Source organism: Macaca fascicularis, chromosome 3 (genome assembly GCF_037993035.2).
Source record: "Macaca fascicularis isolate 582-1 chromosome 3, T2T-MFA8v1.1".
NCBI classification, from domain to species: Eukaryota; Metazoa; Chordata; class Mammalia; order Primates; family Cercopithecidae; genus Macaca; species Macaca fascicularis.
In genome coordinates, this window is record NC_088377.1 from 129,156,271 (window position 1) to 129,171,009 (window position 14,739).

General features: G+C 37.0%; 1 protein-coding gene across 44 annotated transcripts in view; it reads left to right on the forward strand.

The window, feature by feature from the left end:
* KRIT1 (KRIT1 ankyrin repeat containing) overlaps positions 1 to 14,530 on the forward strand; it is a 46,994-nt gene extending 32,464 nt beyond the window's left edge. For all 44 annotated transcript variants that reach the window (XR_012432688.1, XR_012432687.1, XR_012432690.1 and 41 more), the window contains 4 exons: positions 401 to 488; positions 967 to 1,173; positions 13,117 to 13,233; positions 13,737 to 14,530. Coding sequence is in view for 38 of the 44 variants with exons in the window: in XM_065541028.1 (XP_065397100.1) it covers positions 401 to 488; positions 967 to 1,173; positions 13,117 to 13,233; positions 13,737 to 13,805 (481 nt within the window). In the remaining 6 variants the exon portion in view is untranslated. The remainder of the gene's footprint in view (positions 1 to 400; positions 489 to 966; positions 1,174 to 13,116; positions 13,234 to 13,736) is intronic.
* The last annotated feature ends 209 nt before the right edge of the window (positions 14,531 to 14,739 follow it).

Sequence of the window (14,739 nt, forward strand, 5' to 3'; positions counted from 1 at the left end):
TCTTTTTTTATGCTTAAATAAGTTCACTAAAACCTGACTTGAATAAGTAGTAAAAACTTTTATAAGACAGATGTACTTAAGAATCCCACCATAAAAACTGGTTTGATGTTCAGTCTTTGAGAGAAAATACTGAGGTTTTAAGCATATCTGAATTTGGTTATTGTGGTTTTCAATTTTCAAAAATAGTTTCTGGTTATTGAAAGAAGAAACATTTATCTAAATTGATAATATGAGATTTGTGGCTTTTTGCTTAACATTTTTAGAGTTCTCTGATATTTTACAGCAAAGTATTTTTCAGCTTAAAAATTATGTTACTGAAAGCCATTTGTAACAGAATGATTACTATACTTTAGCTACTAAAGATGATTTATTTAAAGGATGTTGGTATGTGTGCTTACAGTGAAGAAAATCTAAAATCCATCGTACCTGTTACCAAACTGAAAAGTAAGGCACCTCACTGGACAAATCGCATACTTCATGAATACAAGGTAAGCTGTTTAATAGAAATGAAGATGCTTTATAGGCTAGTTGAAACTTTGTTAGTGTTATTAATATTTTAAACATAGGTAGATTAAATTTATAGTTCTGAAATTAAAAATGTATCTTCTAGTTCACAATGCTTGAAATTGAAAGTAGCAAGGTATTTTTATTTTTAGTAATATATAATCTTTTACTGAATACCTTCTGCATGCCGAATACGGTGGTAAGGACTAAACATAAAAATTTGAAATAATACACTATCCATGCCCGTGAAGCAATTAAAACCCAATAGCGTAGACAATATTTTTAGACCTCGATTTTTTTTTAATATTAACATCGCAAGAGAAAAAGTATCCTGATGTAATGTGCCATAATTTTATTCTTTGGGGCAGTCTTGATTTTAGAAACTGCTTAGTTGATCTATTTGGATTATCAATGGTACATTTTCCTTTCATATCTCTTATTTTTAATTTACTTTGTTTTTAGAATCTCAGTACAAGTGAAGGTGTCAGTAAAGAAATGCATCACCTTCAGCGCATGTTCTTACAGAATTGCTGGGAAATTCCTACTTATGGAGCAGCATTTTTCACAGGACAGATATTTACAAAGGCAAGCCCCAGCAATCATAAAGTCATCCCTGTGTACGTAGGAGTGAATATAAAAGGACTTCATCTCCTCAACATGGAAACTAAGGTAGATTTTCAGCTTTTTTTTTCACAAATCATGTTATATAATACCTGAAACAACAGTACTAACCTATATGAAGAATTTAGAAATGGCATATTTACAAGACTGTTCATTGCAACTCATTCATTACATAAGATGAAGGAGGACACTAAATCACTGTCAGTAAGGGGTTAATATTATATTACATTTCTGCTTTGGAATACCCTTCAGCCATAAAAAGGAATAAAGAGTATTTTTGTGTAGAATAATCTGCAATAGATATATTTAGTGAAAAAACAAGGTGCTGAACAATATGTAATATGCTGCCTACTCTTGGTATTAAAATGGGAGGAAATGAGGCTGATCTTTACATAAATACATATTGCTTGTGTATGCATAAAATATTTCTTGAAGCCTTTAGAGAAGGGAACCAGATAACTAGGAATAAAAGTAAGGAGGGAAACTTTTCATTACATACCTATCTAGTTCAGGCCACTATAACAAAGCCCGATAGACTGATTGGCTTATGAACAACAGAAGTTTATTTCTCACAGTTCTGGAAACTGGAAGTCTGAGATCAGTGCGCTAGTGGGGTTGGATTCTAGTGAGAGGGTTTTTCTGGGTTGGAGACTGCTGACATCTCCTTGTAGCCTCATATGGCAGAAAGAATGAGGGAGTTGTCTTGGGGTCCCTTTTATAAAGGCGTGAATCCCATTCATGAGGGCCCTGCTCTCATAAATTATGACATAATTACTTCTCAAAGGCTCTACCTCCCAATACCATCACACTAGGGGGTTGGGATTTCAACATACCAATTTTGGGAGGCAGGGCACAAACATTCAGTCCATAACAAGGCCATTTTGCAACTTAAAAGTTTTAACTCTGTGATTATGTTGCCTGTTTAAAACATTTGTTAGGTTAATTGAAAAAGACATGAAAAAAATATTATATGTGACACAAGGGCTTCACTTTGAAAAATTATAATTAGTACAAGAACCTTTTGGGGAGCAGGATGAAGTATGGAAGGGACTGAATATCCACTGGAATACTTCAGAGCTTCTTTATTGTTTTTTACATTTTAAAATTTTTTGATTTATGTATTTATTTTTTGAGACAGGGTCTCACTCTCTTCCCCAGGCTAGGGTTCAGTGGTGTAGTCATAGCTCGCTGCAGCTTTGAACTCATGGACTCAAGCAGTCCTCCTACCTCAGCCTCCTGAGTAGCTGGGACTACAGGCACATAACACCATGCCTGGCTTTTTTTTTTTTCCCCCAGAGACGGGATCTTGTTATGTTGCCCAGTTTGGTCTCAAACTCCTGGCCTCAAGTGATCCTCTTGCCTCAGCTTCCCAAAGTGCTGGGATTACAAGCATGAACCACTGGGCCCCACTCATTTTTTAAATTGATACATAGTAGTTGTACATATTTATGAGGTACATTTCATATTTTGATACATGCATACAATAAATAATGATCAAATCAGGGTAATTAGGAAATTCACCTCAAATATTTATCATTTCTTTGTATTGGGAACATTTCAACTCATCTCTTGTAGCTATTTTGAAATATACAATAGATTATTAACTATAGTCACACTACTGTACTATGAAACACCGCAGCTTATTCATTCTATCCAACTGTATGTTTGTACCCATTAACTGACCCTCTCCCTATTCCTTCCTACGCTACCCTTCCCAGCTCTGGTAATCGTCATTCTACTCTCTACCTCCGTGACATCAACGTCTCACATATATGAGAACATAGGATATTTGACTTTCTGTGCCTGGCTTATTTCACTTAACAAAATGACCCCCAGTTCCATTCATGTTGTTGCAAATGACAGGATTTCATTCTTTTTTATGGCTGAATAATATTTCATTGTGCACACATACCACATTTTCTTTATTCATTCATCTGCTGGTAGACACTTACGTTGATTCCATATATTTGCTATTGTGAATAATGCTGCGGTCAACATGGGGTTGCAGGATCCCACTGATTTCCTTTCCTTTGGAAGAATACTCAGTAGTGAGATTGCTGGTTCATATGGTAGTTTTATTTTAGTTTTTGAGAAACCTCTACACTGTTTTCCATAATGGCTCTATACTAGTTTATATTCCCACTAACTCCATATAAAAGTTCCCTTCTCTCTGCATCCTCACCAGCATTTGTTATGTTTTTGTCATTTTGATAATAGTCATTCTAACTGGGGTGGGATGAAATGTCATTATGGTTTTGACTTGAACTTCCCTGATGAGTACTCATGGTGAGCATTTTTAAATATACTTCTTGGCCATTTGTATGTCTTCTTTTGAGAAATGTTTATTCTAATCATTGCCCACTTTATAATGGGATATGTTCTTTTGCTGTTGAATTGTTTGATTTCCTTGTAAATTTTGGATATTAGTCCCTAGTCTAATGAACACTTTGAAAATATTTTCTTCCATTCACCACATTGTCTCTCACTCTGTTGATTGTTAACATTAACTGTGCAGAAGCTTAATAGTTTAAATAGCCCCATTTGTCTGTTTTTGTTTTTGTTGCCTATGCTTTTGAAGTCTTTGCCTAGACCAATGTCCAAAAGCATTTGCCTTATGTTTTCTTCTACTAGTTTTATACGTTCAGGTCGTACATTTAGGTTTTTTATCCATATTGACTTGATTTCTGTATATGGTGAGAGATGGAGTCTAGTTTTATTCTTGTGCATGTGGGTATCCAATTTTTCCAGCACCATTTATTGAATGGGGTGTTTTTTCCCCAATGTTTGTTCCTGGTACCTTTGTTGAAAATGAGTTGGCTGTAAATACATGGATTTATTTCTGGGTTCTCTGTTCCATTGGGATCTGTATTTACAATAATATCATGCTGTTTGGTTACTGTAGGTTTGTGTAGTTTATTTTTTGAAATTAGGTAGTGTGATGCCTCCAGCTTTGTTCTCTTTTTCTCACTATTGGTTTGGCTATTTGGAATATTTTGTTATTCCAAATGAATTTTAGAATTTTGTTTTATTTCTGTAAAGCATGTCATTGGTATTTCAATAAAGATTGCATTGAATTACTTGATTGCTTTGGGTAATACTGCTGTTTTATTTTTTATTTATTTATTTTGAGACAGAGTCTTGCTTCATCGCCCAGGCTGGAGTGCAGTGGCATGATCTCGGCTCACTGCAACCTCCATCTCCTGGGTTCAAGCAATTTTCCTGCCTAAGCCTCCCAAGTAGCTAGGATTACAGGCTTGCACCACCATGCCCAGCTAAGTTTTTTGTTTGTTTGTTTGTTTGTTTTGGTTTTTTTTTTTTTGGTATTTTTAGTAGAGACAGGGTTTCACCATGTTGGCCAAGCTGGTCTTGAATTTCTGACCTCAGGTGATCCACCCACCTCGGCCTCCCAGAGTGGTGGGATCACAGGCATGAGCCACCGCAACTGGTCTATATTGCTATTTTAACAATATTAACTCTTCCAATCCATGAGCATGGATATCTTTCCAATTTTTGGTGTCCTCTTGAATTTCTTTCATCAGTGTTTTGTAGTTTTAGTTACAGAGGTCTTCCACTTTTTTAGTTAGATTTATTCTCAGGTATTTAATTTTTTTTAGTAGCTATAGTAAATGAGAGTGCTTTCTTGATTTCTTTTTCAGCTGGTTCATTATTGGTGTATAGAAATGCTAGTCATTTCTGTATGTGAATTTTGTGTCCTGCAACTTTATTGAATTTGTTTTATCAGTTCTATTAGTTTTTTGGTAGAGTCTAGGTCTTTCTGTATATAAGATCATGTCATCTGCAGAGAGGGACAGTTTGACTTCCTGTTTACCAATTTATATGGCTTTTATTTCTTTCTCTTGCCTGATGGTCTGTCTAGGACTTCCAGTACTTCCAGTACTGCGTCGATTAAGAGTAGTTGAGGCTGGGTGCAGTGGCTCATGCCTGTAATCCCAGCACTTTGGGAGGCCGAGGCGGGTGGATCACGAGGTCAGGAGATCGAGACCATCCTGGCTAACACGGTGAAACCCCGTCTCTACTAAAAATACAAAAAAATTAGCCGGGCGTGGTGGCGGGCGCCTGTCCCAGCTACTCGGGAGGCTGAGGCAGGAGAATGGTGTGAACCTGGGAGGCAGAGCTTGCAGTGAGCCGGGATTGTGCCACTGCACTCCAGCCTGGGCGACAGAGCAAGGGTCTGAGTAGTTGAAAGTGGGGTATCCTTGTCTTATTCTAGTTCTTATAAGAAAGGCTTTCAGCTTTTCCCCTTTCAGTATGATATTAGCTGTGGGTTTGTCATATATGGCCTTTATTGATTGAAGTATGTTCCTTCTATGTGAATTCGCTGAGAGTTGTTTTTTTTTTCATCATGAAAGGATCTTGAACTTCATGAAGTTCTTTTTTCGCACTTATTGAAACTATTGTATGGTTTTTGTCCTTCATTCTATTGATTGTATCACATTTATTAATTTGCATATGTTGAATCATCCTTGCCTCCCAGGCATAAATCCCATTTGATCATGGTGTGTTATCTTTTTCATGTGTTGTTGGACTCAGTTTGGTAGTATTTTGTGGATGATTTTTGCATCTGTGTTTATCATGACTGCTGGAATCTTGTTTTCTTTTTTTTGTTGTGTCTTTTCTGGTTTTGTTATTGAAATGATGCTGGCCTCATTGAATGAGTTAGGAAGAATCCTCTTCAGTTTTTTGGGCCATTTTGAGAAAATTGGTATTAGTTCTTCATTATAGGTTTGGTAGAATTTAGCGATGAAGTTACCTGGTTTCTGTTTGTTGAGAGACTTTTTGTTTCCAATTCAACCTCATTACCAAGAATTTATCTGTTGAGGTTTTCTTTTCCTTACTGGTTCAATATCGGTAGGTTGTCTGTGTCGAGGAATTTGTCTTTTTCCTCTAGGTTTTCCAATTTGTTAGCCTATCATTCATTGGTCCTAATAGTCTATAACGATTCTTTATTATTTCTGTGGTCTCAGTTATAATGTCTCTTTTATCATTTATGATTTTGTGTATTTGGATTTTCTTTTCCTCTTGGTTAGTCTACCTAACAGTTTACTCATTTTGTCTTTTTGAAGAACCAACTTTTCATTTTGTTGATCCTTTGTAATTTTTTTTTCTTTTTTCTTTTTTAGTCTTTCTTCCTTTTAGTTCTGGTCTGATCTTATTTCTTTCCTTCTGCTAATTTCAGGGTTGGTTTTTTTCTTGCTTTTCTAGTTCCTTGAGGTGCATCGTTAAGTGTTTGAGATCTTCCTACTTTTTTGCCATAGATGTTTATTGCAGTAAACTTCCGTCTTACACTGCTTTTGCTATATCCCTTAGGTTTTGGTATATGGTGTTTTCATTTTCATTGCATTTGAGAAATTTATTTCCTTCTTAATTTTTTAATTGACCCAATGGTCATTCAGTAGCGTGTTGTTTAATTTCCATTTATTTGTACAGTTCCCAAAATTTCTTTTGTTGTTGATTTATAGTTTTATTTCATTGTGATCTAAGATACTTTTACAAAATTTATTGGGACTTGTTTTTTGGCCTAACAGATGGTCTATCCTGGAGAATGTGTATTCTGCAGCTGATGGATGAAATGTTTTGTAAATGTCTGTTAGATCCATTCATTTATTTGTTTGTTTGTTTATATTTTTTTAGAGACAGAGTCCTGCTCTGTCACCTAGGCTGGAGTACAGTGAGCAATCTCAGCTCACTGTAAAACCTATGTCTCCTGGGTTCAAGCAATTCCCCTGCCTTAGCCTCTTGAGTAGCTGGGATTACAGGCGTGTGCCACTACACCTGGCTAATTTTTGTATTTTTAGTAGAGATGGGGTTGTTGCCCAGGCTGGTCTCAAACTCCTGGCCTCAGGTGATCCATCCACTTTGGCCTCCCAAAGTGCTGGGATTACAGGCGTGAGTCACTGCACCTGGCTGTTAGATCCATTTAGTCTAAAGTGCAGTTTAAATCTAGTGTTTCTTTGTTAATTTCTTTAGATCCATTCAGTGTTGAGAGTGGGGTGTTGAATTCCCCAACTATTATTGTATTGGAGTCTGTCTTTCCCTTTAGATCTAATAACAATGGCAAAAATCGCAGTTACTTTTGCACCAACCTAATATAAAGCCTTTTTTTTTTTTAACTTTTAGCATTTTAAATACATCATGCTAGGCTCTTCTGGCCTGTAGTTTCTTCTGAGAAATCTGTTGTTTGTTTGATGGCAATGTCCTTATATGTGACCTGATGCATTTCTCTTATGGTTTTTAGAATTCTCTCGTCTTTGAGTTTTGACAGTTTGACTGTAACATGCCTTGGGAAAGACCTTTTTAGGTCAGATCTGCTTGGGTATATTTGATGTCTACATCTCTTATAAGACTTAGGGGGTTTTCAGCTATTGTCTTTCTCCATTTCTTCTCCTTCTAAAATCTCACAAACGTTTGGTCACTTTATGGTGCCCTCACATGTCACATTGGCTTTCTTCATTTTTTTAATTTCTTTTCTTTTCTTTTCTTTCTTGTCTGCCTGGGTTAAGATACCTTCAGGTTTACAGATTCTTTATTCTGCTTGATCTAGTGTATTGTTGAAGCTCTCAGTTGTGCTTTTTATTTCATTTATTGAGTTCTTCCATTCTAGGATTATATACTTTTGTTATCTTATATATCTTAGATCACACTGAGTTTCTTTAATATCATTATTTTGATTTTTTTATTAGGCTTTTCAAAATTTTGGGGGAGGATCTGTTACTGAAGAATTATTGTTTTCCTTTGAAGGTGTCATGTTTTCTTGCTTTTCAATGTTTTTTGTATTCTTATGTTTATATCTGTACATCTGATGTTACTTCTTCCTATTTTATGCCTTGGCTTTTGTAAGGAAAGACTTTTTCCTATAGATGTAGCTATAGTGTTGGTTAGATACGGTGCTTTGGCTTTGATTCTGGGTGAGTGCAGTAGTATAGTCTCCGTATGATTTCTTCAGCTTTAATGAGCATTAGTTGTGTCTCTGAGTCCCTCAGTGGCTTAGACTGTGGTTGTTAATAAAGGCTGTAGTAGGCTTTTCTGGGGACTGTGACTCCAGGCAGGCCAGTGCTCAGGCACTAGTAGTTGTGCCAGTCGGCAGGGGATGCCTTTCCTCAGGCCCCTAGATAGTGCATGTGGGCACCAGCAGGCATAGGCAGAGCATAACAATCCTTAAGCCCCCAGATGACATGTACAGACACCAATAGCAGGCGGAACAGGCGTGTCATCAGACCCTCTGATGGTGTGTGCAGACAATGGCAGCAGCATGCTAGTTGAGTCAGTCCTCAGGCCCTTAGATGCTTAGGCACAGTTGACAGTGGCAGTGGGCAGGGCTTGTCCTCAGGACCCTAGACAATGTGTGATGGTGGCAGTGGTGGGCATGGCAGGCTTGTCTCCAAGCCCACCTCTGGTGTTTGCAGGTGCTGGTAGCAGGCAGGTGGGTTGACCTCCTGGCACTATGTGCACAGGTGACAGCAGCGGTAGGTGGGTCAGACCCTTTTCAATCCCACTTTAGAGCTCTTCAGTTAGAAGTTAGTGTATGGTGCTCCTTTTTCTAACCATAAGTCATTATAAAATACAGGTTTATCAATTATTTTTTAGCATATTTAACACATTTAAATGGGATGAACAGCTTTTTAGTTTATAATAGGAAGCTAATAAAAATCAAATCTAATTTGTTTTGTTTTTTGAGACAGAGTCTTGCTCTGTCACCCAGGCTGGACTGCAGTGGTGTGATCTTGGCTCACTACAACCTCTGCCTCCTAGGTTCAAGCAATCCTCCCACCTTAGCCTCTCAAGTAGCTGGGCTTACAAGCATGAACTACCATGCCCACCTAATTTTTGTGTTTTTAGTAGAGACAGGGTTTCACCACGTTTACCAGGCTGGTCTCAAACTTCTGACCTCAAGTGATCCACCTTCCTCGTAATTTGTTAATTAAGATTTGTTAAGAATAGACCAAATTGGTTAAAGTAATAAGCTTATGCATTTTTTAAAGGCATTTAGATTAGGAAATTTCATCGTAGTTTTTATTTTCCTCATTTTTGTGTCCTTTTTTTTTTTTTTTTTTTTTTTTTGAGATGAGTTTCGCTCTTGCTCAGGCTGGAATGCAATGGTGCGATCTTGGCTCACTGCAACCTCTGCCTCTGGGGTTCAAGCGATTCTCCTGCCTCAGCCTCCCAACTAGATGGGATTACAGGCATGTGCCACCATGCCTGGCTGATTTTGTATTTTTAGTAGAGAGGGGGGTTTCTCCATGTTGGTCAGGCTGGTCTTGAACTCCTGACCTCAGGGTATCCGACCATCTCGGCCTCCCAAAGTGCTGGGATTACAGGCATGAGCCACCGTGCTCACCCCTTTATGTGTCTTAATAGGTCTTTATAATCACATAACTTCCTGAAATATCCCAGTCATAGTTTAGTCATTTTATATTAATTTTCAGGGTCATCTTTAAGGGCAACAGTTACTTTGATAGATATACGTGTGAATGGAGATAAACTATCTGGGAACATAGGGTAGAATAGGGTCTGAGTTTAGTAATTGACCTGGAGCTTAATTGCTTGAAGTCTCTTCTAGCAGGGGTCCCCAACCCCCAGACCATGGACTGGTACTGGTCCATGGCCTGTAAGGAACCGTGCCACACAGCAGGAGATGAGCAGCAAGCGAAGCTTCGTCTATATTTACAGCCACTCCCTATCACTTGCATTACCATCTGAGCTTTGTCTCCTGTCAGATCAATGGTGGCATTACATTCTCATAGGAACATGAACCCTCTTGTGAATTGCACATGCAAGGGATCTAGGTTGCGTGCCTGTTAGGAGAGTGTAATGCCTGATGATCTGTCACTGTCTTCCATCACTCCCAGATGGGACCATCTAGTTGCAGGAAAACGAGCTCAGGGCTCCCAGTGATGTTACGTTATGGTGAGTTGTATATTTCATTACATATTACAATATAATAGTAATAGAAATAAAGCGCACTGTAAATGAAATGCGCTTGAATCATCCCAAAACCATCCCCCACACCCGTGTCTGTGGAAAAATTGTCTTCCACGAAACCGATCCCTGGCACCAAAAAGGTTGGGGACGGCTCTCTTCCAGTCACCTTGCTTTTAGGTCATTTGCTTACCATTTTCTTTTTCTTTCCTTTTTTTTTTTTTTTCCTTAGGACACAGTCTCACTCTGTTGCCCAGGCTGGAGTGCAGTGGCACCATCATAGCTCACTGCAGCTGCAAACTTCTAGGCTTAGGCAATCCTCCTGCCTCAGCCTCCCAAGTAGTTGGGACTATAGGCATGTGCCACCACACCCTACTAATTTATTATTTGTAGAGATAGGGTCTCACTTTGTTGCCCAGGCTGGTCTCAAACTCCTGGTCTGGGCAACAAATTGAGACCCTATCTCTACAGGGTGATTCTCCCACCTTGGCCTCACAAAGTGCTGGGATTACAGGTGTGAACCACCACACCATCATTTTCTGTTAAAACTATTTTGCCCACACAAAATAGGCTACTGTTTATTAGCTTGTAACCACTTTTCTATATCTCTTGTACTAAGTTCATTAAAGGAAATGAAGAAGAAATGCCCCCCACCATTTCAAGAAATTTTTCCTCTGCTGTTTAAGAGCATTTTATACCAACATCTGCAAATCGTTCTTCGTAGAACTGGATGGTGATGCTGTGCCATTTCTCTAAACTATATTTTATGTTTGTTAGCTTTCCAATTTTTGGCAGTAATACAAAGTTTTATATAGTATTCAAATGAAGGTTTAGCAATATTATTTAACACTTAAATATACCATTTCATATTATATATAATACTCTGAGCCAGGAGTCAAATAAATGAGATAGCAGTAACAGACAGAAGGATGACAGTAATATTCTTAATTAACAGTCTGCTTTTTTCTTAGATAAGAGATTCAGTTTCTTGAACTATAAATAGGAATGCTATTCTTGGGTATCTAAAAAGGTGATTGAACCAAGGAGTAAAGATATTTTCTATCCATCTAGTCATTACCTTGTTCTCTGTAAACCACTGATAAATTTATGGCACCTTTGAAAGGTTTAAGATAATTACATATTTCAGCCATCAAATGTGGGAACAACCAGCTCGTCCTCAGTTGTCTTAGATTCACCAAGATCTATTAGGATTGCATTCCACAAGCTTTGCAAAAATAGAGCAAACACCTTCATCTGCAAAAATACCTTCATTTGCATTTAAAACACTACATGAGATACATTAGCATCAGAGATACTCAGGAAAAGCCATGGGACACAGTTGTGTTTTTTATATCAATTATTTCTACCTTCTATAACTACAGGCTCAGTACTTTTGTTGGAAATTTGACTTCCATAATTGAGAAGTAACTATACTACAGTTGTATTTTTTTCTGTATATTGAGCTGTTTTGAAGCCATATTAATGGACTATTTTGTGGCTTTTGAATAAAGAAGTTTCAGTTGATTGATTTAAAAGAAAAGGCAGTTTAAGGTAGTATGATATCTTGACTCTTTCAGTCTGTACCTTGATAAGTAGCTATTTTAGTGTATTCTATGTATAAGGTTATATTTTACAATATAAATGTAGATAGCCATTTTTAAAAGATACTATTAGTTTTTCCTTATACTTAATGTATACTCGCATAAATTATCTGTGTTTCATTCACAGAACCTCACTTTATTTTATTTATTTATTTATTTATTTAGACGGAGTCTCACTGCTGCCCAGGCAGGAGTGCAGTAGGGCAATCTCGGCTCACTGCAACCTCCACCTCCCAGACAGAACCTTACTTTAAAAATCTCCTAACCCATTATCTTTCTGGCATATTCTTAGTTTAGTATTTGTGGTCAATATTATAAGAATTGCTATTTATAGAAAATGTTTCTAAACATAGGTATCTTAAAAATGCCATGGACCACTTCTTTGTTTATATGTACACAAAGAATATACGTTTAGGGCAAGAAAATGGAAGTTACTGCTAGGAGAGAATTGTTATTAACAAGGATATATTGAATGCTTATATACAATATTATAATAGGAAAGTATAGGAATCATTAATACTGCTTTATAAATAGTTCTGTTGTTGGCTGGTCCTTGTGCAGTAGTGTTTACAACTATTTGATCACAACCAATCACAGTTCTTCCCCACTCCCATTGCTTCACTTGACTGTCCTTAAAAAAGAAAAGCTCTGTTGAATTTATGAAAGGTATGTTAGTAATTTTTTAAATTATGCTTACTTTTACAATAAATATATCAGTGTACTTATTTTCAGTGGGATAAGATTGTCTAAGTCAACATGTTAACCCAGTTGCATAAACTACAGATCTGAAAGTACTATGTAAATATCCAAAAGAAAGATACTGAATAAAGAGATAGTTTTTAACCTGCAGAAAGAAAACAAAGGTGGTACCTTTCATTATCCTGAAAGCCATGGATAGAATTGACATCTTTAAAAATTTTTGTCAATCTTATACAACAAATATTGCTCACGGCAGTCTCCTGAGAGTCTACCAATCTATATGATTCTGTGCTGCAGGCTGTGTGAGGTTAGTGCAGGGTGCTTTGAAAAGGCTTCATTAAAACATTCTGGGAAACCATCATTCTCCGCAAACTATCACAAGAACAGAAAATCAAACACCGCGTGTTCTCACTCATAGGTGGGAGTTGAACAATGAGGAATATGTGGACACAGGGAGGGGAATGTCACATTCCGGGGTCTGTCAGGGGGTTGGGGGCTAGGGGAGGGATAACATTAGGAGAAATACCTAATGTAGGTGACGGGTGGATGGGTGCAGCAAACCACCATGGCACGTGTGTATATCTATGTAACAAAACTGCACATGTACCCCAGAACTTAAAAGTATAATAATTTTTTTTAAAAAGCATTCTGAATCATTATATTTAGACCAGACTACATCAGTGTAGATAGTAAGAAAAAATAGGTGATGTTTTTAATATATATTTTAATATAATTATTTCCAATTATGTTGCAGGCTTTACTCATCAGTCTTAACTATGGTTGTTTTATGTGGCAGTTGGGAGATGCTGATACTTGTTTTCAGATCCATAGCATGGAAAATAAAATGAGCTTTATAGTACATACAAAACAGGTAAGTATCATTTATTTTGGACTTGTAATAATGAACTATTGTGTTAGTAAAGTTACTTCTTTTTTTTAAAGTGGCATCCATGTAACTTCAAGGAAAACCTGTAATATTCCATGAAATTAAAATATTTAAGACCAAGGAAAAAAGCCAGGCCTTCTGAGCAAGGAAGAATCAGAAACTTATCTGAATAGTTTGTTTCAGTTTTATAACAAACTCTTTTGCCATGTCTTTTCATTCTGGTCAGTATTACCTGTCTCTTTTATCAAGTTATTAGGTAGTCTTCCATCTCCTTGACCTACCTGTGCCCCCTAGCTGTATCCAGCAGATTGCGTCTTAAGTCCCTTCAAAAAGCCTGAGTAAATATCCCCTCTATACTCTTTCTTAACAAGCTGTCTCATGATAAGAAAGTTCCCTTTCAAATAGATAGGGAACTGCCCAGTGTCATGAATGTCCTTTAAACATTCTTACATGTTTTATATTTATTATTGACATGTTTTACTTTGTAGGCTGGTCTCGTGGTAAAACTGTTAATGAAGCTAAATGGACAGTTAATGCCCACTGAAAGAAATTCATAAAAGAGAAGTAACTGTTACTCAAGCCACCACATTTTGTAATGCAGAATTTTTTTCCGTGAAAGACTTCTTAAAAGATTACTTTGGCCAAGCATGGTAGCTCGCCCCTGTAATCTCAGCACTTCGGGAGGCTGGGGCAGGCAGATCACCTGAAGTCAGGAGTTCAAGACCAGCCTAGCCAACACGGTGAAACCCTGTCTCTACAAAAATACAAAAATTAGCTGGGCGTGGTGGCGGGCGCCTATAATCCTAGCTACTAGGGAGGCTGAGGTGGGAGAATCGCTTAAACCCAGGAGGTGGAGGTTGTAGTGAGCCAAAATTGCACCGCTGCACTCCAGCCTGGGTGACAGAGCAAGACTCCATCTCAAAAAAAAAAAAAAAAAAAAATTACTTTCAACAAGGCATTTAGTTTCTTGTAATATATATGTACACTATTACATTGTACAGAATCTGTACTTATGTTTGGTGTGTAATATACCAATTAGTTTTATATAATATCCTCATAAGCTATTCTAATTTTTGAGAGAAACACAAAAAGTTATAGATTGATAGTCTGTATAATAGACAAAATAGTAAGCTTTATAAAAAGTTATTTTTGGTAAATGGTAAAGAATTTGGAGTGGAATGTGATGAGATTAAAATGTAGCTTTGGTATAACTTCATGTGTATTTCAAAATATACTGAACGTCAACATGATTTGAATAAAGAAAATGTATTTTCTACTTGAACCATATGACACTTATTTAAAACAGTTTTCTGCAGTCTGTAAACATTTCTCAACATTTTTTTAAAAGTCTTAAAATGTAAATCTGATATATGGTAATGTTTCTCAAAGTATAGTACATGAACTTGCATCATAATTACCTATGTGCCTTTTAAAAATGAAGATTTCAGAGACCCACTCCAAACAAGAGCATTCACTCTGGAAGTAGCATGG